The sequence below is a fragment of the Acanthaster planci genome, linkage group LG05 (genome assembly GCF_054643075.1).
Source record: "Acanthaster planci isolate LZ-2023a linkage group LG05, COTS_SCS, whole genome shotgun sequence".
Taxonomy (NCBI): domain Eukaryota; kingdom Metazoa; phylum Echinodermata; class Asteroidea; order Valvatida; family Acanthasteridae; genus Acanthaster; species Acanthaster planci.
In genome coordinates, this window is record NC_141781.1 from 7,472,454 (window position 1) to 7,497,349 (window position 24,896).

Consider the following 24,896-nt stretch of genomic DNA (forward strand, 5'->3'; position numbering starts at 1 on the left):
TCATTGTAGGATTTTAGTCAAACTTTGATCTACTGAAAATAAATCTGTAAAAAATTGGTATATTTAAGAACAAATCTGGTCAAAGTATTAAGTGTGCGACTTGAAGTATGGTGACTTACGGACTTACTGTTGTGCCTTGTCGAGTCGTCCGCAGAATCGAAATCACATTCCCGGAATCATTCGGCTATTTCCGTATGCAAATGACACGTGGTCGTCGTGCGTGCGCGTGTACTGTCGCCATTTTCTTTCGCGTCAAGTGTGTAATTCAACATGGCTTCCCAAAACTACTTCGGTTTTACTCATGGCGGCACACAGTACACGTAAGTTTAATGCAATCATGAAGGCAATTTACAAAGACATTGATACCTGAGGACCAGTTTCATTTTAGTAACAGTTATTTTGCCTTTTTAACAATGCTCGATTTTGCTGTTTTAGCTCCAGTTTTCCATGTTTCTGTGATTCACGGAAACAGTCAGCGGTGGTGCGTGTCGTAAATTCAACGCCTGATATAGGCCTAGTCGCAAGTCCGACGCCTCAAAAGTCCAAAGTTTCGGACTTACGAGGGTCTGACTAATTAGGCGTCGAATTTATGGGCATTTTTGTTTTCGGCCTCATATTGCCGACGCCCCATATATATCCGACGTCTGATCCATGGTCGGACCGGGTGTCGGTCACTTCGTCCCATTTCCAGTTCGCCTCATTTCCACTTAGCCCATTGCCATTTCACCCCACCGATTATCGTTCATTCTGTTCTTTAGTAACCTGGTAACAGAGGCCGAGGCCTTAATGCAACAACGTTGATGTTTTAGTGACCAAATAACGGTTGGAGAATCCGACTTGCAAAGGCCAAAACTATGCTTCCGATTTCCATTGTCTATTACCGCTGGCACTGTATAGGGTACCCTCGAGCTGTGCTTGACAAAAAATCCCTGTGCATATCGCGGCTTTGCTTTTCGCCCATTGCCTTTATACACTGTGCTGCACTAAAAGATGGATACATGACATTTTGTGCGTGCAGCTGAGTTTGTGATCTGGACGCACTGTAACTTGATATAAACACTGCAATCGGACATGATCGATCGTTGATGCTACCTCATTGTTCACAAACACGTCACTTGAACTGATGTACCCCTCTATGGTTAGACTTAAACTCATTGTGTTTTCATTTTTTACACTTTGCACGTGTCATGCAACGTTCCTGGTTGTTTCGGTGCATGTGCATGTATTTGTTTTTTGAAAGTACCCATATCAAACACTTGTGTATAATAGCTCCACGGTTCAGCAGATGGTATTTTCAGTTTGCTGTTGAGTACACTCATTTATGTTGGTTGCTGTCACATTTGAATTCTAAAAAATAACTGTGTGAAGGAAATTAGAACTATTTATGTGTGTAGCATACCATATTCAATTTAAATGGACTGGTTGTTGATTGGGAACATTAGGCACAGGTTGCCATTGCCTAAATTCTTGTGTATTTCTCTCTAGCCAACCCCAACAGAGCGGCTATGCTCAGCATACAGCCCAACCTCAAACGGGCCACGTCTACCAGGCGGCAACTCCTGTAGCAGCCCACCAGACTACCTATGCCTCCACGGCTACCCCTAGGCAAACTCAGGCAGCCTCTGGCTATGAGACGGGGTACGCGACTGTGGCAGCCACACATCCAACAGGACAGTACGGCTATGGGTAAGCGGGGGCTTGTGGCTCATCTCTTTAAAACCTACTCTTTTATTCCATGCTGTGCTTGATGTAGTTCTTGAGCAAGATACCAGTACGACTAGGATGGGATTTCTCAGAATTGTTCTCAATTTCAGTCATCTTAACCCCCCAAATTCTAGATTATTGAAAATCAGTAACTCAGATTTTAATAGATTTTTGTGCTTTGGACCGAAAATCCCAAAAAGCTGGATTCTCTTAATCATAACTGTTGGAGAGACAGAACGCATGCCTTTCTAGCTATTAACCCTAACCCCCTAGGCTCCTGCACTAGAAAGCATACTGAACCTCACTAAATCCAACAGGTTCATGTACTTGTCTATGTACTTGTACATGCAGGTTAGTGTACCAAACCTGATAAACTCCAACAGAATGAGCCCGTTGGAGTTTGAGTGATATGGTATGGATGGGTCTATGCAGTAAAGGATGACTTGCATTGAACAGTACCAAACCTGACAAAATCAAGCATAGTCCAACAATTGGTATAGCAAGTCAGACACTGCACACAGTGACCCGTGTGCGTCCCCAACTCACACAGAATCCAACACCATCTCCCTGGGCCTTTCATCCCAAGCCTCACAAAATTCAACGGCAGGTTCCTAAGGTGCGGTACGAAACCTGCCAAAACCTGCTGTTGGAGTATGGCAGGTTTTGGGCAGTTAGGGTTAAAATCCTTGAAAGACCACAGCATTTAATTGTCGTCAGGTCATTCTTCAAACCCCTCTGTTTTATTTTTCGTGGATTTCTCTTCATTCCCCAGTGTCGCTTCTGATTTAGATCCCAACACCCTTCAGGATGGAGGGCATTAGCAGAAGATTGTCGGCAGAAATTCCAAACAGAGAAGTGTGGAGTGTGCTACTTGCGTGTTTATGGAGCTTCCTATCCACACTCTATACTAATTCTTATCTGTGTCTTTCATTGTACTAGCACTCAACAGCGTCAGGATGCCCAAACGCCCTCGCCTGCAACATCCCAGACGTACCGTGAGTCGTACAACTACGTGCAGACCACCCCGGCTGCCACGTCGTACGAGAAGCAGTCGTACTACCAGCAGCCCCAGGCTCAGCAAACGGCCACTGATTCCTACTACCAACAGGCTAACAAGTATGGCAAAACGGGTAAGTTGCTCTTGCCGTGCATTTGGTGTCTGTAAGTTTGGGCTTTTGTTCACGGGGTTTGAACTGTTTTTCACCATGTTTTTTCAGACTTGGTATCAAAGGTCCAGGGTGATGGTGTTGGATTTTGTGTGAGTTGGGACGCACAGGGGTCATTGTGTGCAGTGCCTGGCTTGCTGTACCAGTCGTTGGACTGTGCTTGATTTTGTCAGGTTTGGTACTGTTCAGTGCAAGTCATCCTATACTGCATAGACCCATCCATACCATATCACTCAAACTCCAACAGGCTCATTCTGTTGGAGTTTATCAGGTTTGGTATGTAGTGACCTGCATGTACAAGTACATAGACAAATACATGCACCTGTTGGATTTTTGGAGGTTGAGTATGCTTTCTAGTGCAGAAGCTTTGGGAGTTAGGGTTAACAATTTCATATCTGTTGCCATTCCAGAAAGACAAAAGGGATGTGTGAATCTCTTAGGAGTGTGTAAAAAATGAGGTACAATACAACTTTCTACAGTGTAAAGCATTTGTTAAGAATTAACATGTAGTTTTTTAATGTCCATTCGCTAGCTGCAACTAAGCAGACAGCATACTCCAACACTGGCTCAGCATCTGCGTACACCAGCCACCATCAAGCTGCTGTCCAGAAACCAACGCAGACCAAGACAGTTGTGACCTACGCATATGCCCCACAGACCACGACCCCAACATATGCCAACACACCAGCCACGACCACCTACTCGGGTGAGTATAACGGTTCACATTCCACAGACCGAGTTTGGTCTTATCAGTCGTGCTAACTGGAAAGCCTGTGGTTCTGAAGATGTCCGAACTTGAAAGCAGAGTTCTGGTTAGAATGAGGCAAGATGAAGCAAGACAGGTCTTAAAGTTTGGCTGCGTCTGCTCCAAATAGCATACTCTAAGGAATAGTACCTTAGCGTTGGCATTGCAAGAAATGCCAATTTTGGGTATTGTCTCCTCCAAAAGTCCACTGACAGCTTCGAGAAGGGACATATCAATCAGAATTCCAAGAAACTTTATTTTATCAAAATGTTGGCCATTACTCATCCAAAGAAGTTTTGTTTCAGTTTTGTGACGTAGAAAGAAACTTACTGTGCCTATAGATTACAAAGCAGTGTCTTTTATGACACAACAGGTAAAGAACAAGATGCACTATCACAGGTGCTTTCCTGAATTTTCTCCAGATCAGTATATGCAAACTTACAATTTTTGTGACAATTTAACAGAGAGTTAACAAGATCTAGTAATCTATGTTCACAGTGGCAGGTGACAGGTTAAACTATCTTATTTCCTGCTTACTCATGAAAAGGGGTGGTGGTCAAGATTTTCTGTTGGAAATAAAGCTTTTGGGTTAAACTCCTTGTAAAATGACACCTTTTGCAGGTGGATGGACAGTCTTAATTACTCCCAAGGTTTTGTCATTTGTCTTTTGTGAACCAAGCCTACAATGTGTTTTCTTTTCTCTATTTACTTGTCACCGCCCTCAACTCACATATTCGCCACCATCTCAATTTGCTACATGCAGCCAAGGAGTCAGGTAAAACCAAAACTGCCAGTAGGCGGCACTGTTAATTGGTTTGTTATGCCTTGCATGTAATTGTTACTGTAGAGTGGCTTACAAGTCGCTTTGGCAGTCCTCGCGAAAAGCAATCTGCGCAAATGTTTTTTTTAACAAAGCTTTACACTTCATGTGATATTCCATGTTTTCCTGCCAGTTGGCTTCCTCCTCATGCACCCACAATACTTCTAAGCTCTAAGGGAACAGGATGATTTTCAGCAAGGCATTCATAAGCCTGTGTTCCTTTTTTATTAATTTCATTCTTTGTTGAGATGAGTTCCGAAGTTTTTACCATTTATGTGTATGTAGCTGCATGTGCCTATACGTGAATGAACTGACTCAAAGTTAGGGATCAACCGATGATCGGATTGGACATCGGATCAGGCCAATATTCAGCAACATTAGGAAAACATAGGATCAGCATAATTTGACCTTCCTTGCCAATGTGAGTGCCGATGTTAAATTGAAGAAAGAAGCAAACTCTGTACTCGGTTTTGGCAAACAAAAATCTCATATTTTTTATTTGAGCATGAATACAAACTTGGTTTTTCATTTGGTGTGATTAATTAACAGTTATACCATGGTTAAACCCAAGTAAATTACGTGTACTCCCAAAAATTTCACCTGTGCGATCCATGCCACAACAACTCAATGCATGGACTGCGTTTCCATTTCCATTAAAAGAGCCAGGGAAGTACAGCATGTGTGGTGCTGTGTGAGCGGTCTGAAGGTAGCCTGTGGTTTAGCCTTTACTCAAGGCACACGTGGCTACCTGAATACACAACGTGCACCTCTGCCGTGAGTATGCACGACGAAGACGCCAACGCAGTGGTGCCATGCACGCCTTGACCAAAGGCTATCGTGATTCAGCCCAAGGTGCTGTGTGTCTGTTCTGCATATACTGGTCTGCACCATGTGGGTTTGTGTGATGGGCATCGTGCGAGCGGCGGTCAATGTACACGTACACAATTTACATGATTTATTCTTTCTATAGTGACAGTGAAGGCAAAATCTAATCCTATTACCATTAATGTGTAAACTGACATTTTAAGGGAGTACACTGGTTTTGTGTTGTTAGGAGTAGGCCTGCATCGTGCTAAGGTTGCAGTTTCAGCCATTGTCGGTAGAAACATCGGATCAGATCGGACATTGGCCGATGTTCTGATTAAAACATTGGACACCATATCGGCAGTTAAAACCTACATCGGTTGATCCCTTCTCAATTGTATGAAAAGCTTTCAACAATGCTATCCCCAACTAAATCTTGTGTTACATATGAAAGTGAATTGTTATGACACTCTTCTGTCATTTTTTGTCCATACAAGTGTCACTATCATGTTAGTTATTGAAGTAAATGATCCCAGAAAAGAAAGTTTGTGTCTAGCTTCATTAACTTGACAATTTAACAAAAATTTCGTTTTTATTCAGAAAGCCCTCAAATTCAGAACAGAAGTGTTTGCCAGGCCCTCAGTCGTATCTTCTTGAACCCTATAAACCTTTCTAGATCCTTCAAAATCCACCAGAAAGTTTTTGAAGATTTTACATTCATGACCAAGGTTTCAGTCAATCTTCTGTTTCCTCGAATGAGACTTAATATCCTTTTGCAAGGTTTTGTGTACAAAGACTGCACCATTTGGATCCTCACAGTGATGGATTTGGGAGGAAGGTTCCTGGGAAAAATAAGGGGGGGGGAGGCTGAATGCATGCAAGTTATTGGTTTTTATGGAGACTTAGTGACAGGACCATCACAAGACTGACCCAAGACCTCAAGTCTGTATTCAGGTCACAAGCTCTTCAAGTCTAGTTCAACACCATCATTCCGCCATCATTGTTTACTTGGTTACTTGTGATGGGTCTTGTAACTGGTATTATTTCAGTTCTTGTGATGGTCTCAGCTACAACATTGGTGTGGGTGTTTTGTGCTGCAGTCAACTCAACTGCTGTTGACATGGCTTGTGATTTGTAAATGTCCTTCACATGGCATAACCCTAACCCTCCTCAATCCTCCAAAATCCTTGGAGCAGTTTGGAGGATTTAGGAGGATTGAGGAAGTTCCCCAGCAAAAAGGGGCCCAGGGATAAATCAGCAGTTTTTATGATACGACCCGAAAGCCAAGTCCGAGATATTCTGTGAATTTGTCTTTCTTTTCGTCAACGTTATCACCAAAAGTTGACTGATAGAGATGAGGTTTTGATAAAAGCTTCCTAATATGTGGACAGTACAAAGTGTTCTTTCACTGGTAACAGAGTAAAGCTTGGCAAACACTTCAACACAATTTTACTGTGTGCCTAGTGCCCATACAAACACGCCCTCTGGGCTGTGAATGTTGATATGTGAAGTGTTCATGTAAAAACCAGACTTCTCCAAATCTACTTGAGCATTTTCATTGTGTGAAGCATTTTCAAATATTTTTGCCTGATTGCAGTTATGTTATATATTTGCCAATTTCATAATTTTCCCCTCTTGAGGATTAGAATAAATGAATTTTTTTAAAAGCCCCGCATTGTGTTGCTGTGGTCCATTTTTAACAGGGCCAAATTAAAAAACCCCTCTTTTTGAGGGTCAATATCTGTATTCTTATTTTGACCATTATTCTTCTGTGGGGTCTGTTTCATTGCTAGGTGATTTTTACTTGTAGAATTGTTGACATTCGTGTTCCAGTTACTGCAGAATTGCTTTCCGTCTCGTCACTTTGCCATGTTTTTTTCATGTCAAAATTTGCTCTGCTGTAGTTGAGCACAGCTTGCTCTTATATGGCCCACATTTTCTTGTCTTTGATTTTTAGCATTTACTGTTCAGTTTTGATTTTTCAATCAATTTTTTGAAGGACAGGAAACTCAATTTTGCTATATACTCCAGGTTCTTTCCCCCATGCTTTGCATTATAATCATACTACACCCATGTTGTGGTCATACTTTTATTTTGGGACCGGGGTCAAACTGAGCACTTTTGTCCGCGGTGCTAATCCGCGGGCGTGCTATGCCCAAAACAGTGGTTTACTGTTTAAAAACAGTGACCGATTACCTTCAAAAAATGCAAGCCGAAAATGATGGCGATTCTCAGCAGCAGGTCTTTTGTCCCGAGTATGGTCATTTGTTACACAGACCATCTCTTTTGTCCCATTTTGGGCACCGCGGCTCTGCGTATAAACCCATAGTGCTCGAAAAGGGGTTCCCCGGCAGCAAGTGGTTAACTGACTTGTGAAATGGCAGTGTTTGCATCAGAGACATATTGCGTTGTGCTGAATTTCACATCACATCCAGTTGTATTTTGGCACTCTCTAGAAACAGATCGTATCTCTCTGTAATTGGACCGTAAACGTAAAGGCAAGTTGGTGGTACTGGTTTGTGCTCTGAAGTGCTTTTTTGTGTCCACTGACCACAGAACAGACTTGACACTTAGATTCCTGATAGTGTCTAGATCCCCACCTCTGAATATTATTCAGTACAAAATGTTGAAAGCTGAAGTGGGAAAAGGTGAATAAGTTCAAATTATGCATTGAACCCATTCATTTTCCTCAGCAACCCGTATATATTTGATTTCAAATGCATGCCTGTGTACCTACATGTAGAGCTGTTTGCTTCCACTTCCTACTTGTTTTTGTCTCCTTGCATGCATGTGTGGCAGAATAAGAATCATAAAAGATAAATGTAGCAATTTGATTGATGCTAGAGTGAGATGCCAAATTGAGTTAGTTGAAATAGAGAAATGGATTATTTGCCAGCTGATTCCTTTTTCAGCTTCTCTTGAAAGTGGATGGTTTCTGGCATATTGTGAAAGCTGCTGAAAAAAATTCTTGCAAATAGGACAATAGTATTAAAAATGCCTAATTGAATCTCCGGAGATGGCGGCGCAAATTTAAACTGATGAGGCTCTTTCCTTGTTTTAAACTACAGCCGCCGCCGCTGCAGCCAATTCGTACTCCAGCTATGACTCGCTGGTGTACTCGGCAGCGACCTCCTACTACCAGCAGCAGCAGCAGGGCAAGATGGGAGGCTCGGGCTGGGGCTTCAAGGGGGGCAACAACAAGGCCAATTACACCCAGAACAAGTTTGTGCAGAAGAAAGATCGCATGCCCCCCAAGCAGCCGCAGATCCACTACTGCGAAGTCTGCAAGATCAGCTGTGCTGGACCGCAGGTGGGTGTTCCCCCTCCCCCCCCTCCCCGAGTGTGCTTTGAAAGCATTCTCCAGAACCACTCTGATATTTTAGTTCTCAAGGGTCTAAAATTGGAATGCTCCCATTTTTGGGAAAAAACACACGTGAAAACGTCTTGCGCACCTTACACTGGGACAATTGCTTGTCCCAGATCAAGATGTAGATTCCTGGAGCATGGCGATCTTGAATAATGTAAGCAATATTGAACTGCAGTGCATGTACTCCTTGGAATTGATGGTGAAATCGTCCCATGGGTGCACAACAATGCGCAACTGGACACAAACACCCAACAGCTGTTACATTTAAATTCATTCACTGCGCATAAAGAGTGGAACACTTGACAAATTACCTTGCTATAACAGTTACCTTGTAACCTTGTACTTGAAGACAAAGAAACACAAAGACTTGGGACCTAAATTTGTTCTCGTTACCACCATGATATTGTATTGCTCTTAACAGTGTTTTCATTTTATTTTCTTCTTAAAATCCTCAGACCTACAAAGAGCATCTGGAAGGACAGAAGCACAAGAAGAAAGAGCAGAGCCAGAAGGAAGCCCCTGGCCGGCCAGGCATCGCCCTCCGCTGTGAGCTGTGTGACGTCTCCTGCACCGGCCAGGATGCCTACAAGGCTCACATCAATGGATCCAAGCACCAGAAGGTGAGATTATGAAAACCACCTCAGGTCTGTTGTCATGAGTATTGATAGAGGAGTGCTGTATTGTTCTGCATGGATGCACAAAAAGTAAAGTTGAGTTCATGTGAGTTGGAAGTCTTAAAGCATCTGCCAGTAGCAACCATTGTTAAACTCACTTTTATAATTTGTCTCTTACTATGACTTGTGCAGTAATGCTACAATTCCCCAATCTCTATTGTGTTGGAGCTTAGCTACCAATAGAGTTTAAAAGGGATAAGTGAAAACTTAAAAATACAAGTGACATTTGCTCAAGGCAAGGCAATTGCCTCTTTTTTCATGGTAGTCAGTCCAGTCAATTATCTCCAGTATGTTATGCTCCCCAGGTATTAAAGCTTCACACCAAGATGGGGAAGCCCATCCCTTCCTCAGATCCCATCAAGGTCAACACGGCTGCAACGTCTACTGCTCAGTCAGCGGGGAACAAGACAGCAGCGGCGGCCACCTCCACGGCTGGCGCAGCAGCCGCTAAAGCCAAGCCAGTGGTCAAGAAGGTGGTGACTCCCAAGATCACGTTTGTCGGTGAGTTTGGCATCTATGTCAAGATTACTTGGCCTGAAATCGTCAAAATTTGATGGGTGATGAATGCTAACGTGTACTCTCAGTGTATGTAAATTGATTTGTTTGGAATTGTGAAATCGGGTCACTGTTGCATAACATGGGACTTGATGTTCCCTAGAATTAGCATTGAGATAGGATTTCCATTGAAAGTTACTAAAATATTGATGTTTAGGAGCACAGAAAACTAGATGTTTAGAAACATTTCTTGCTTCATACAATTCCCTGTTTTTTTACATGTGCTCTTTAGAAAAGGAAAATTGGCTTCTGTCTGTCCCTCCCTACCCAATCAGAGTTGGAAAGATAATACACTTCATAGTTCTTGAAGACCTCCTTGCGCAATCTTTTGTTGAGTGTCTGGTAAATGCCAAATCCTAGAGACTGAAGAGCTGTTCTCTTACACAGGGGGCACTAAGTTGACATCCACCACCCCAGAGGCGGACAAGAAGGCTGACACGAAGTTAGATACAAGTGCTGCAGGTACCACAGCAGAGACTGCTGAGGCAACTACCGAGGGTAGGCCTGTTTCCTTGTTTTTAGTCGCCTGGAGTCACAAAGAGAATGCACATGATTTGAAGGCACCATGTACCTTGGGAAATCATTCTGTTGTGCATGCTGTCATTTTTAAGAATTGGGATGGCTCGTCCAGAGATTTACCACCTCAAAATTCAGTACTGTCTGGTCAAGGATTTATCGCTGATTCCAGAACTTAGCATGAATATGCAGACGTAACAAATGTACTGATTAAAGTTAACCCAAGTTAGAAATATGATTTGCACAGTAGTCTTGTGAAAGATAATATACTTGCTGATGAGTCACGGAATGAAATTTGACTTCCAATCCTTGTGGTCTTCTTGTCGCCGTCATTTAGAAATTCAGCCGTGTACTCTTGAACTGCTTTACCCTGAAAAAGAAATCAGTTATAAGATTCTTATCAACATTTTTGAAGATAAAGTTTCCTCCTATTAAAATCGCCACGTTCCGACCTCCCCATTCTGTCACCCCATCCCACAGTCAAGGAAGAAGTGGCAGAGATGGAGAAGGAGATACTCCCCGTGGGTGAGGATTACATCGAGGAGATCAAGAACGACGAAGGCAAGCTGCTCAGCTTCAACTGCAAGCTGTGCGAGTGTAAATTCAACGACCCCAATGCCAAGGATATGCACATGAAGGGACGTCGCCATCGTCTGCAGTATAAGGTATGCTTAGTACATTTGCCCAAGGAACGTGGAATGCATGTATTGAAGAATAGGAGCAGTGACAAGTCATCTTTGTAGTTGTCCTCATTTTTAATGGCCAAAATAGGGTCCCTCCTGCAACCATTATTTGCCACTAAAAACCCACTAATTGGATGTTGTTGCTCCAAATGCGTGACATTTCCAATATTTATGTTCATTTGTAAAACTTGCAAACTTTTATCGGCGTCAAATTATTGCCAGCATCATTTATCAGCTCCCAGTGATTGAAGTTAAATCATTTTGGATGATGTGTCCAAACAGAGAAGCTTCCCCACTGAAAATATCATTAAAAAATGAGGAAGTAACCCTCACAGCCGGGTGTGCATTGGGAATGGCACGGCCACCAGAATGTCATCTTCACTCGCCCTGCTCGTTTTTTGGACCACAGAAAAAAGTGGACCCCAGCTACACGGTGGACATGAAGCCTACCTCGCGGACCCGCAAGGCCCAGGAGGAGAAGATGAGGCGGCAGTTTGCCAAGGAGGAGTTCATGAGACACCGGGAGGAGGAAAACCGATGGAAGGATGAGATCAGGTGAGGAGTCCAAAACAGGGGAAAAAAAAGAAATTTGCCAAGTTTCTCTTCCATGAGAAGTATACCGTGAGGCATAATGATCAATTTGTCATAAAAATTCAGACGATTTGGCAAGGTGAAAATCGGAGTTGAACATCCAACGTGTTCCGATTGTTGTCTCAATATGTCCGAACAAAAGGGTTGCCTCTGCACATGACAAACTGTTTGATGTTGTTGAAGAGCAGGCTAAAGCTTGATAACATTAGAGCAAGATATGCATCCTCACTTTGCAGTGTGAAGCTACTCCCTGCCCTCTGAAACATGCGCTAAAGTTTCATCATGTGATGGATTAACAGTATTTGTTTATTGAAAAGTCTCTGTCAGAAATGATTCCTCAGATATTTGAAATGATTTGTATGGTTCCTGTTAACTCTCCTTTGATAAACCTACATTTGAATCCAGTGTTGTAGGGACCATTCGTGAGATCAGACATAAAGTAACAGGTGAACGATGACAAAGGAATGCACTTGTTGTTCATTTTAATCATTTGCGACTTGCGTTGAAACTAGAGGCCTAGTGTTCGTCTGGAGATGAGGTCTTGACTACAACACTGATTCTAGACAAAGCTGCCCCTTTAGTCAAAATCATCCAACTGTTGTGCTCTGACTTGTCAGACAGTGAGAGGGTAAAATTTTGGAATGACAAATTGTGGGAGGCATGAAAGTACTGTTACGTTCTCATCTATTACTTTCTACCCCTCCTTGCATCCCTAGACGCTACGAGGAGGACATGTACTGGCGACGCCTAGAGGAGGAGCGTTACTGGGAGGAGCGCCGCCTCTTTGATGAGGAGATGGAGTTCTTTGAGTGGCAGCGTCGCCGTGGCATCCCCCATCCCCGGCCTGTGCCTCCCAAGATGCCTGGACAGATGGACATCACCAAGCGGCCGGATTCTGAGATTGACCGGCATGTTATGGCCAAGCATGCGGCTATTTATCCATCGGAGGTTGAGGTGGGATGAATGCCGACTTGATAAGAATATAATTATTTTGCCTAACACTTACACTTGTCAGTTTTTCAGACTTTTAGTATTGGTCTTCAACCGCTTCCTGCCAGGTGGAGTTTGCACATGAGGGACAAGTTGCCGGGCAATTTTTCATGATTTTTCCGTTTTCAAAATTGTTCAAAAATTCATAACTTTATTTTCTGGACACTTACACCCTTACGAATGACTGTCTGGTGGCTACTCTAATGTGACAGGCAACTTCCATTGACACTGGGGTAGTGCAGCCAGGCCTGCCTCCCAGGATAGAGAGTCCAGAGTTGTACGGTGTTGCGTAATTTCCTTTGCTGAATGGCAGTGGTGTCTTTACAAATGTGGCCAGATTAGCATACTGCGGTAATGTGTTACTCATCGCTGGAGTGCTAGAGCACTTTTGTCCCCGCTGATAATCCACGGATGCTGAATGCTGCAAACAGCGGTGTACTGTTTCAAAACAATGACGGATTACCTCCAAAAATGCCAGCACTCATTGCAGAAAGTTTTTAGCAATTCCCAGCAGCTCGGTCTTTTGTTCCGAGCCTGATCTACAAGGCCCAGTTCCTTTTGTCGGATTTCGGGCATCCCGGTCATGTGTATAAAGCCAACAACGCTGAATGGTTAATATGCATGACCAATCATCTGGTGTGTTTTTGTAGTGTTTGTTTATCAAAATCAGTCAACAAAAGACCTGAACTAAAGAAACACCCTGCTTGATATCGCAACAAAAATTAATACAGATGTCAACTGCACCGGTCTGTTCATAAAAGCCATGTGTGTGTTGTTTGCCCATTTCTTACCTTGCTAATTCGAAACTGTTAACCCCTTCGCTACTGAGGACTGCTACTACAGCACTTTTGTGTGAGGATTAGTGCATACCACGCATACAGTCTATTCACCATGCAGCTGCTGGTTCAATGGGGCCTGCTGCTGGACAAAGCCCTCCATTCAGGGCATACCACAGCCCAGCAGTCGCGGTCAAAATAATCCGGCCATGAAGGGGTTAAAAGACAACTCAAGCGCTCTGCGTTTGTAATCAATTATGTGAATGCACGCAATGTAGTTTAAGGTGGAACAGATGCTAATGGGTGAACTTACTGTAACTTGTTCTCAGCAACAATTAAACCAAAAGGCTTTGCTTTGTCTTTATACAGCTCCAGCAAGTTCAGGCGATGGTCTCCAACTGTGAGAAGGCTCTGAAGATGGTGTCGGACTTCCTTGCCGAGGCGGACACGCCTAAGGAAAAGGAAGAGCCGAAGGCCGAAGTCAAGACTGAAAGCAAGGAGGACGCAGAGAAGATGGAGGGAGATAGGTAGGCTGCAAAGTTCTGATGGACTCGAAAATCATTAATAACCTAGTTGAATTTCATGTGCCATAGCCTGATGGTGCCTGCAGAGGTGAATTGAACAAGTGCCTTTGGTTGTTGAATTAATTCATAGTCAGAAGGCCTCAGACTACTGCTGGCTGCGCGACTCTGAAGTCTGATGAATCTATAAGCCATATTTCTCTGTGTGTGGAGACGCTGTGCACCCTATGGTGGATATTGGTCATGCAATTTTAAGCAAGCCCATGCTTTAGCTAATGCAAATAGGACTTTAACCCCTTCGCGCCGGAAGACGGTAAGAGCCGCCGTAAAAATTGAGATCCTCAGCCCACTTTTCAGCTATTATTCTCGGCCCACGCTCGAGTGAACACAGTGAAAGAAGGCAGACCCTGGCTCATGTGTATATGGTGATTGGCCTTTGTGTGTAGCCTAGAAATGAAAAGACCAAATTTGCATCATAATCACCAGCTTCACAATTGTCCCCACTTTGAAAAGAGGTAATGGGAATGTGGAAGCGTGAGTAGAGCCACATGCCACCGAACAATCAGCCTTTTCACTGTGTAATTCAAAGCGTGCAGAGCACGCAGGGCCACAAACCAAGAATTTGCGATTTGGCAGGTGGCCTTCGTGGCCTAGCGAGGCTGGAATTCTTGGAGTCGGCTTTCGGAAAAAAATTCCCGTCATCAAGGGGTTAAGATGCCCTGGGCTGTCAGATGTACGCTTCTCATATTGAAAACAGGTGGTGTTGACAGTTCACTCATGCCACTTAAATTTGTTGTCACAAATGGTACATAAGGGAGTCTAAAAAGACAAACATTTGTAGATACTGTTTTAGATAAAAGAAAGCAAGTCCAAGCCAATTTGGCTTATCAGGCCGGTGTTTATCTCCGGTTTCCTTTGCCGTGAAACGACTAAGAATATTTCTGTTCCCCCCCCCTGGATGGGATGCCAGTCCATCGTAGGTTGCTTCCCAGCTAATGTTGGTACCCATTTATACTCCTGGGTGGAGAGAGGCAAGTAGGGGTGAAGAGGCTTGCCAAGGGCCACAGCATACTGCCAGCAGCTGGATTCGAACCTCCAACCCTATGATTGGAAGCCACAGAGCCAAACCACTTGGCCGCATGCTCCCCACCCCCCATGGTTTAGATAGCACGTATTAGAATAAATGATGAACTGACTGCAGGACTTATAATTCTTTGAATCGCTGGTTGAGAATCATACCACTCGCACTTGCAACCAAGCAGTGAAAGGTTACGGTCGTAATGATTTATGGTGATTCAAAGTTAGGTCTGCAGTCCAGAAGCAGTAGCAGGTAACAGGTGAAGTATTTGGAATAGACTTCATCCACTGTCACTGGTAAGCAGGCCAACAGGTACTGATGTGTCACTGATCTCGTCTTTATGAATTTTTTTTGGCTTCAGTCAAGTGGAGAAGGTGGACACCACCGTGCGCGTGCTGAAGGGAGTGATGCGCGTGGGTGTCTTGGCCAAGGGTCTTCTGCTGAGGGGAGATCTCAACATGGGCCTGGTGGTGCTGTGCTCCGAGAAACCAACCCGCACTCTGCTGGAACGCGTGGCTGACTGTCTGCCCAAGCAACTTGGGGTAAGTCGTGGTCTTGTGGACCACCTCAAATCTGTGTATACTGCTTGATTCTCGTGGCTTTCATTGATGAACCATGTGGTCTCAAGAAAATTAACCAGCCATAAAGATTTTCCCTGAAGAGTCTTACCCACAAAGTTGCTGACTTAAGTCCGTTTGAAGTAATCCTGTTTGAAGTTGCCACTGGAAGACCCTTCACCATCCTTTCGTGTATCACACTCTGTCTTGTTTTACTGCGCTACCTTAGTGCTCTCTGAGCAGTACTTCATGACACTGCATGGCACCTGCTGAAGTTTCATATGTAACACTTAATATCCCTTCCTGCGAGACATCCTGAAGGGTTTTGCGCACCACTGTAAATTTTGAGGGTTGATGTACCTCAGGTGTGTCTCGTTTTCACATTGTTAACTGACACCTTGCGCATGCATGGAATGGTGGGTGGGTCAAGTTTTAATAGTTCGTTTCGATTCCTCTTCTCAGGAAGTGACTGATGAAAAGTACGACATCAAGTTGTGCGTTGAGGAGGCAGGGCTTCTTGTCACCGACCCGGCGTCCAAGATGACCATGAAGGTGACCCTGACGTCTCCTGTCATGCGCGAAGCAGCAGCAGATGCCGCAGGTCAGTGGTTCAGTTCGGTCGGAGGGGGCAGAGTGGCACCCGAGAAAGCGCGCAAGGCAAAATCTTGTTAATGGAGAGCTTGCCCAAAAGTAAGACTAAAAGACAGTGTGGGAAAAAAGTGGGGTGAAATCATCCTTCGAGTTGTTTGGAAAGTAATCGACTGGATTATTTAGTCTTGGCTGGGTTGTTTACAGTTGTTCAGGCAGTGAATTTGTCATCAATCCTGAACAGAATTTCACAATTTTTTGCGGGGGGGTAGGGCAGATTAAGATGCAAAAGTAACTGCCGCGCATGGGTAGCTTAAAAGCTCCTACTTGGATGGTTTTACCTGCTGAAAATATGGAAAATTTAAGATCACTCGGTTTTGAGTGGAGAAGATCACTCGGTTTTGAGTGGAGGACAGTGGTGTATGTACAAGAGTTCTGAATCTGTGAGACAAATGCCGAGTTTGCCTTTCATCTACAACTGCTTCTTTTGGATGTGATGTTATGAAGCATTATTAACAGTTTGTCCCACGAGCCCCCAACATTCTTACAGTTGACAGAATCTGTGTATTTCCTGGTTTGGGCTTCAAAATGAATGTTGATCATTGGCAAACCAGATGTATATTCACTTTGGGTGTTGTTATTTCAGCGGGGACCAACTGCCACTTATTTAATCATCCTGTGAAAATGTGAATTGCAGTGCCCTTTGCTCCAGTATGGAACAGAGAACTTTGGAGGCAGAAATTTTCTCATAGACCTTGTACATGCAACTTCAGTTTGAGAATGACAAAAGAGGAATCCCCTGTATATAAACTTTTTCCACTCTTGGAAAGGAAAAAAAAACCACGAAAAAAATGTTTTAGTATTTTGAGTATATTTTGGCTCCCGAAAGTTTAAGGAGGAGTTACCATCTTCCCCAACTGTTGATTTATGTTTTCCATATTGACACTTTGATTGCAAGAGGCTGGCACTGCTAGGTGACCATCATGTATGGTTCCCTGACTCTGCCTGCTTGCCTCTGTGTGTTTTGTTTGTATTTTAATCTACCCTTTGCATTTAGTCAACTGCTCTTCATTTCAAGCTCTTCACCAGTCTGTTAAGATGTGTGGCATCAGCGAGGAGGATTTTTGACCATCCGTCGCGCTCATGTATAGGGGGATGAGGCACCCTTTTTTTGGTCACTGCGGCGATGTGGTTCCTGGGGTTACACTTGATTTTTTTTTTTTTTCATATTGGTTTTACACTCAACTGACATTTACCAACATTGAAACATTGGTGAAAGTGGTGTTCACCGTCCTTGAAATGCGGGCATTGTCAAAAATTGTTGTCCGACTCTAAATAGGCGAAGTGATGGATAGGTTGTAACTAAATGAAGTGTTGTCAGAAGATGGGGCCTGCTTCTTATTTCGAACCCATTATAGCATGCTGTTCTATTAGATTAAAGTGTTGAAAATGCATGATTTGCCAGGTTTCCTTCATTTGCACTGTTGTCGGCTTGGATAAGAACATTTCAAGTCTTGAGCATTTTTTGGTTTTCATATCAGCCTAAAATTCGGTGATCTGTTAACTGTCTTTCACCTGCATCACGAGGCTGTATTTGGAACCGCCAAAATATCTCAAAACACTCACACACCCTGTCAGTCGAAACCCACACCCAAAATGCCGAGTGTGCATCTGGGGCCCAGCCTGTCCCCCTGAGCAACTTCTGTACCGCCCGGTCAGTCGTCGTTGACCGCACGGCGGGGAAAGCGGGGTTGCTGCATGAGTCGCTTTGCGGCGTGTTGGTCAAACACCCATCCCATCCAAAGGCTGTGTCATGATTTATGCTATAGATACGGCTAAGGACCCACCTGACGTCTTGGACAGGCAAAAATGCCTGGAAGCCTTGGCTGCATTACGCCATGCTAAGTGGTTTCAGGTTCGATTCCATTCAATCTTTCTCTCTAGGGCTTTTGTTTCTAAAGTGCTCTGTTAGGAGTTTGACAAGTGAGCTCTCAGTTCCAGAAATGGGAAAGGATACTTGCTGTCATTTCAGGAGATCAAAGATTTTCAGTCTTTTGTTTAAAAGTAGGTTTGAAGAACCATGTTTTTTTGAGGGGGGGCGGGAAGCAAAGCAAGAAAACCAATGCTGTAGTTACAGTATAAAGATACAATGCAATGACAATTATAATGCTGTGAAACTATTTAGCTTGCCCAAAATGTGAAACGAATAATCAACATTTTATTTGTGTGAAAAATTAAGTACAATTTTTAAGCAAGCATTTTTCTAACCTAGGCCATGAAATCCTTTCGCACCTTTGAAACAATGTGTCAAATAGTAAACCAAAACAAAATGATCAAACGCTTGTCAGATTTGTAACAGAATTCAAGCATATTTATGTCTGTTTGAAGCTTTATCCCTGCCAATGTATCCAGGTAAGTTCAAACCGTCCGAACTTGAATAACCACCTAGCATGTAGCTCTTTAGAATTTGGCAAATTAAGATTGAACAGGTAGGAAAAATAAGATGTAAAAAAGAACCTAATTGACAAATTACAATGTTCTGAAAAATTTGGTTTTTCATTTTGAATTTTTTAAATAGGAGTTTTATGGATACATACACATTCAGTGCAAGTAATGTATATGTATGCATATGTTTCTTGTTGCTATTTCATTAAAGCCACAAGGAATAAGAATAACTGTTATTGTTATTCCTTGATCGGATTGTCGGAAAATAGTGGTAGTTTTTACAACTAATGTCTAAACTAACATTTTACTACTGCCTTGATTTTAAATTAAAAGTAATGGCCTTGCATACACTTAGTTCATCAGCGACAAAGAGTCTTTCACCCTTAATATCGTAGTTGTGATGTATTTCACCGGCTCTCTATTCATTCATCCACATTCCAAGTGAATCCCCCCCCCCGGGAGTTAATCTTAGTGGATTACCCCCTCTGGCCAAGTGACTGAATGCACTCCTCTGCCCATTGCATCCATCCGGTAGCCCTTGCTTTGACAGTTTGTCCTTCTGCGTTTGTCCATCCTTTGTTTTGTGACCAGGCTAGGGCGACTGGGCTGCAGTCCTGCGTTGTCGTCATCAGGATCCTGCGGGACTTGTGCGAGCGGATTCCAACTTGGGCACCTCTCAATGCATGGGTACGTTTTGATGGAGAGGGCCCTGTGCCTATCCGCCTTGAGCAGAAGCGTCCCCCTTCATCGTTTGAAGAGAGCCACGTTGGTCAGGAGTGTTCATTTTGTTGGTAGCAATGCGCACACAACGCATGCATCTCGTAGTCGTTCGGGAACCAGCAAAGTTCACTTCCGACCAAAGGAGCCTCCATTGCTAAGAAAATAGCGCCCTCTCTTGGTCCAGCTCGAGGCCCATAGGGTCTACTGTTTTGACTTCACAGTCATGTTTTTGCTACATATGGATGCTAAAACTATGGCTGGCTACCGGTACAAAAGTAATAGAATAATTTACAAAATGTTAAAATCCACGTAGGTATCAGACCACCAGATAAAAATGCACGTACTACATGTATTAAATACTAAATGAGAATACAACCCTATTTAAAATTAATGAGACAAATGTCCATTTTGAATGAATTCGAGGTAAAATAAAAAACCAACCAGAAGGTGATATTTGTGCAAATTTGGCCGTCATACAAGTTTTAGGCCAAATGAGAGTGGTCCACACAGGCTGCTGAGGTCTTGGCAGCACCCTTCAGTGATGCCATTCGTCAAAGGGAGTTCCTCAAAAATAGCAGTTTTTTCTGAGATTTGAAAGACCTTGCATCTCAAATTTCCAGTTCAGTCGAACCTCGTTACTAAGAGGTCCTTTTGACTCAAACAAGTTACTTTGTTATTACAGAAACATGGTAATATCAGGAATAACAAACAATATAAAACAAAGGATTGGGTCCAAACATTTCCTTGTTACATAACAGGAACCTTGTATTAACAGTGTTCCTCTTAATGAGGTTTGACTGTATTCGTACCCTCAGAAAACTCAAATAGGCTTAAGGATTTCATTCAGAGCTTCACCTTCTCTTTCCAAGATTTCTCATGGTGCTTCCGTGGACTTACTCACACTCAAAAACTCATCGCCTTCTGCTTGTTCAAGGAATAGAGGAAAGAGTTTAGGAGCACTGCAAATATCCTTGAATGTTGAAATAAGCATAACAATGCTTGTGGAAATTGCTTTGTTTCATGTTGCTTTTAATTTTGTTTAACTGCAATGAAATTTCTCTTAACTCCTTATAGCCGATTGAGCTTCTGTGTGAGCGCGTCATTGCAAGTCGTGGTCAGCCCATGAGGCCAGGAGATGCTTTGCGTCGCATCTTTGAAGCCATCGCTGGAGGTCTCCTCCTGCCAAGTAAGAAAAAAAAGTCTCTGCCACAAGAATTTTTAATTTAGGAATTGTGGGAAAAATTTGACATATATTTACTGTAAGAAAACCAAGGAAGACCTCCTTGGAATGTTGGAGGTTGGGCTCTTGAGGTAGGAGTTTGAATCTCTCATTAGATCGTTCTGGTCTCTACCCGAGTAGAATGAGACTTGCTGTTTGTGGTCGCTAGCAGTCCATTCGTTAGGGTAGTGGTGTCATTGGAGGAAGGCACTGACAAACAGGTGCTGGGTAATGAATTGCTTGTATTATATCAGGTGGACCGGGGCTCTTCGATCCCTGCGAGAAGGAGCCGACTGATGCCTTGGCTCATCTTGACAAGCAGCAGTGTGAGGACATCACAGCAAGTGCGCAGGTGGGCCAGCTTAGATTCTTATTGCTTGGAATGTTACTTGATTTGGCCTTGTGCGGCCTTACATCCTGACGTCCCTCCCCCTCCCCACGCTCCTTGTATAACAATAGAAAATCTGACACTCTGGAATCTCTTATTATTTCCATTTGGCAAAAGAACTGGAGCGGCTCATGCACAAAAAACTGGGCCGTGATAGTTATTTTGAACAGTGTTCACACAGGTTTCCAGCATTTTGAGGTGTTAAACTCATAGTAGGATTGGTTTGTTATAGGGATATAGGAAGCTCATTGAATTGAATGATTCTGTTTAGTAATTTTGTCTTTAACCCTAACCGCCGAGCATATTGTTTGGCTTACACTACACAGTACTACAAAATACTAAGTAGTAGTCTGAGCCCTTCTGGCTAGGTTACTTCCATTGTTACTCGTACAGAGAACAATAAAGCCATGCATTCATAGTGCCCCAGCACTGTATGGTACCTTGTCTTATCTATTGTATCTTATGGCTTCACAGAGCAATAAAGTCATGTCCTCTTACAAGCGACAGCGCTCAGTACTACATTTTACTACAAGTAGTAATTTGTAGTATTATGTAGGGTTAGGGTTAAAAAAATAGTGAAGGAAGCAATTTAAGGATTATCCTGATCCAGCAACAGTTGAAAGGGCTTGCCTTAATACAACAACATAAACATCAGGAGAGCACAGTCGTTTGTCAAACACCAAAATCCCTGATGGTCTGTGTTTTGGTTCTCTTCCCAGCATGCACTGCGCCTGATCGTTTTCCGTCAAATCCACAAGGTTCTGGGCATGGAGCCGTTGGCTGTTGAGCAGCGCACTCCAAACCGACACGGCTTCCGTCGTAAGCGTCGTCACAACGAGAGCGAAGGGGGAGAAGATGGTAGGTGGTGGGGATTGAAGTCTTGTGTCTTGACTCCAGTGCACATTGTGAAGTGGGTCAGAATCTTAGGCACCAGCTGTCGTTGTTATTGATGTCTGTATACTGACTGTATAGTATGTTGAGACCGAGGGCTGGAAGTCACCAGGTGCCATCTTTTGCGGCCCAAATGTCCTTGTGTGCTTAATAAAGTCTGACTCTCAGGCTCAAAATCTTAATCACAGTTGGCTCTTTTGACACGACGCAAGCTTTCTTGTGCGCACTCGGTTTATTTTTGTTCACATCGGGGTGAAAAATAAGCTTTATCCTTAACTCACCAATTTATTTATCTTAGTAAATTACGAATGTGCATCGTACATCACGCAGCACGGAATGCTGCGGAAGCAATCATTGGAGGCCCTACGAATCAAGCCCTGGAGGGCCACACAATTGTTCATGTATGGTGCTTTGGCACGCATCATGCAGTTAGCATGTAAAGATCAGTGTCATGACTTGGTTTGTTTCAGATGATGGGTGTTTGAAAGTGCAATTTGTCACGACACGGTCTCCAGTTTATTGTAGTTTTGTCTAAATACAGAGTACCGAGGTGAATGCGTCGCGTGCACAATAAAGTGTGTAAAAGGTAGTAGCCCCAAAACAACACATGAACCAACACATGCCCATACTCTATGCGTTTGTGGCGACACTTCCTGCTTCAAAATATAATACCCAATATACTCTACACCTTGTGGTGATCTTCTTGTCAGAAAACTTGAAATCTGTTTGGGGCCGCTGATACTTACATGTGACCTGTTGTTTTTTGTTCTCAGGTGAAGGGAAGAAAGACAAAAAGGATGATGCAGCAGAAGACAAGATGGAAGCGGCTGAAGCCACACCCGAGGCAGCCAAGTAGACAAGTGTATCGGTGCTGATTGCATAAACCTGTGTTTAAGGAGCACACCTGTCGCAGTGTCTCATCTTATTTAATATTTTCAGCACATGTGCTCCAACCTCCGCATGTCACATACCTTTTAAAATATGTCCACAATGTATGGACTATCCCAAGTGTAGATCACTGAAGGAAAAATGCTTAGAAACAAAATGCAGTGCACATACTTTGGCAGTACATGCATTCTGAAATCAGTGTATAGATTTGTTCGTTGTTGCCTTCGAAATTGAACAGCTAGAAATCTCCAGATTGGATTTGTTACTATACCATGTTTATCTGGAAATTTCTTATATTGCCCCAACCCAGGGTTGTGACAGAAAACTCACGAAGCTGTAGAGTGTTGTACATGAAACTGTTTGCCCAGAAAACCTTGACCATTGGCCTGACATTCCTTCAGAAGGTTTCTATTCTTGATGTGTTAACACGGCGTTTCCGCAGTGTTGAAATAATATGACTAAGGTTATGTAGTGCAACAATATGGGGTGAAAAAAATGAGCATGCTGTGCGCAAATCTGTTCATCACATTCGGTGGAAAAACTCCTGCATACTTGGTTTTATTGAATTGGCAACTTTTCTCTCAGTTTGAAAAAAGTCTGATTGGTGGATGTGTGAAAAAGTATTTATGGGGGGGTGCTTTCTCCACGGTGATAGTATTGGATGTTACAGTGTTCGCTGAATTTAAATGGACGGTGTATTGTCACTTAATTTTCCTGTTGAAATTACTGTTGTAAGATGTGCTCCAAAAAGAACACAATGTAACTGATTTTTTACTTTTGCAAAAATGCAATCTTGCTCACAAAACCATCAGAACTACACATGTGGTGGAATAGTTTAACCTTGTCTCCAGTATTTCAAGATCTGTGTTCTATGCGTTATTGCATTGTATTATTGCCAGCAGATACAAAGTGTACATTTGTTGATTGGTTGTTTTTGTAGGGTCATAAATATACAAGGCATACGAGGTTTATTAGGGGTTTAGTCCAACCAGTGATTGTAGAAGTTTACTGCACTTGTATTTACTAGTTTAAAAGTAGAGGAAATTCAAATTGTTCAATGGATTTGTGCTTGTATGCCTTGGCTTAAGTAAGACTTGCATTCAAACTCTGTAACGTAAAAAACGGTTCTGCACATGCAGAGGTGTCTAAATTGGTGTCCTCATCGGAGCCAATCATGATTTCATGGAATAGCAATTCAAAGGGACAATATGTAGATACTTGCAGCTGATCCCATGTATACAAAGATTACAGGAGAATTAAAAGTCCCGTTTAAAAATGAAGCTAAAGTCACACTAAAACTACATATAGTGTCCAAGAGCACCTAGGAAAACATGTTTCCTCTGATTGTGTCTGTTCAAATCAATATGGAAGCATCCAAATCGAACGCGGTGTCGTTTGTCTTCAGAACTCAACTATACTAAGCTTAAAGGGGCTTTTTTTCCTGTTCATGTCAAGATGTGAATTTGAATGTAAATTGCGTCATTTGGAGAAAACGGGGGAACCCTTGCCCTGTGTTCATAGTGGATAAACCCTTGTGAATGCTTCCGTATTTATTTGAACAGATAAAATCAGAGAAAACATATTTTCCTAAGAGGTGATCTTTAAGGCTTTAATGCAGCTGTTTGAAGTCCAGGCTGTTGTGATTGTTGTAGTGCACACAGTTGTTTTAACAGTGGCAAGTTGGATTGTCTTCGCTTATCCTTTTGAAATTTTTAAATTCTACAATATCCCCGTCAGCATCCATGAATCAGTTACAATTATGCTAAGTTTTTACTTTCATTTTTGTAAAAATTGTAGTGCATCAAAGCTTGGCTAATAAAAACTAGTTGGAAGTGGCATTGTCACTTGTTCCGCTGGAGATTTTTGTTTATATGCGCATATGTGCTCATGCAGATCTTGTGATTATAGGCCAGTATTGAACTCAACTGCAGAATACCCCACTACCAGGTACCCTGCTTCAACCTCAAAGCCGGGTACAAGTCGAAGTGTCGCACTCTTCTCAAGGGATTTTCACCTTGTACCCACGTAACCCGTCATTCCAGGCGTTGTTTCGAGTGGCGGGGTATTCTGCACTTACTCCCATTGTTGCAGTGCGAATCCCACGTGTGTAAGATGGAAATTATAAAACCTGTGAATTTCTGCCATGCTAAACCATAAACCCTTTTGACTAATTTCTAAGTAACAAATGTCAAATCCACTCGTGTTGCACG

General features: G+C 43.0%; 1 protein-coding gene across 2 annotated transcripts; it reads left to right on the forward strand.

The window, feature by feature from the left end:
- The first annotated feature begins 174 nt into the window (after positions 1-174).
- Positions 175-24,524, forward strand: zfr (zinc finger RNA binding protein). Of its 2 annotated transcripts, XM_022250087.2 has the most exons (21): positions 175-320; positions 1,486-1,686; positions 2,644-2,834; positions 3,403-3,576; positions 4,379-4,390; positions 8,308-8,549; positions 9,062-9,226; positions 9,586-9,781; positions 10,223-10,333; positions 10,832-11,016; positions 11,444-11,589; positions 12,342-12,579; positions 13,761-13,918; positions 15,352-15,532; positions 16,010-16,148; positions 17,965-18,050; positions 19,172-19,267; positions 20,375-20,486; positions 20,774-20,871; positions 21,627-21,765; positions 22,572-24,524. In XM_022250087.2, the coding sequence occupies exons 1-21, from the start codon at positions 271-273 to the stop codon at positions 22,652-22,654; spliced, it is 3,003 nt and encodes a 1,000-aa protein (XP_022105779.1). In that variant the 5' UTR covers positions 175-270; the 3' UTR covers positions 22,655-24,524. The 2 variants fall into 2 exon arrangements, with proteins under 2 accessions (XP_022105779.1, XP_022105788.1); XM_022250096.2 differs by lacking the exon at positions 4,379-4,390.
- Positions 24,525-24,896: the final 372 nt, after the last annotated feature.

What these genes read in the sequence shown, in the direction of transcription:
- zfr (XM_022250087.2), top strand. Translation starts at nt 271, where the DNA reads ATGGCTTCCCAAAACTACTTCGGTTTTACTCATGGCGGCACACAGTAC. An exon ending in CGATGGAAGGATGAGATCAG is followed by an intron (nt 11,590 to 12,341) that starts GTGAGGAGTCCA and finishes TTGCATCCCTAG; the next exon opens with ACGCTACGAGGAGGACATGT. An exon ending in TGGAGGTCTCCTCCTGCCAA is followed by an intron (nt 20,487 to 20,773) that starts GTAAGAAAAAAA and finishes GTATTATATCAG; the next exon opens with GTGGACCGGGGCTCTTCGAT.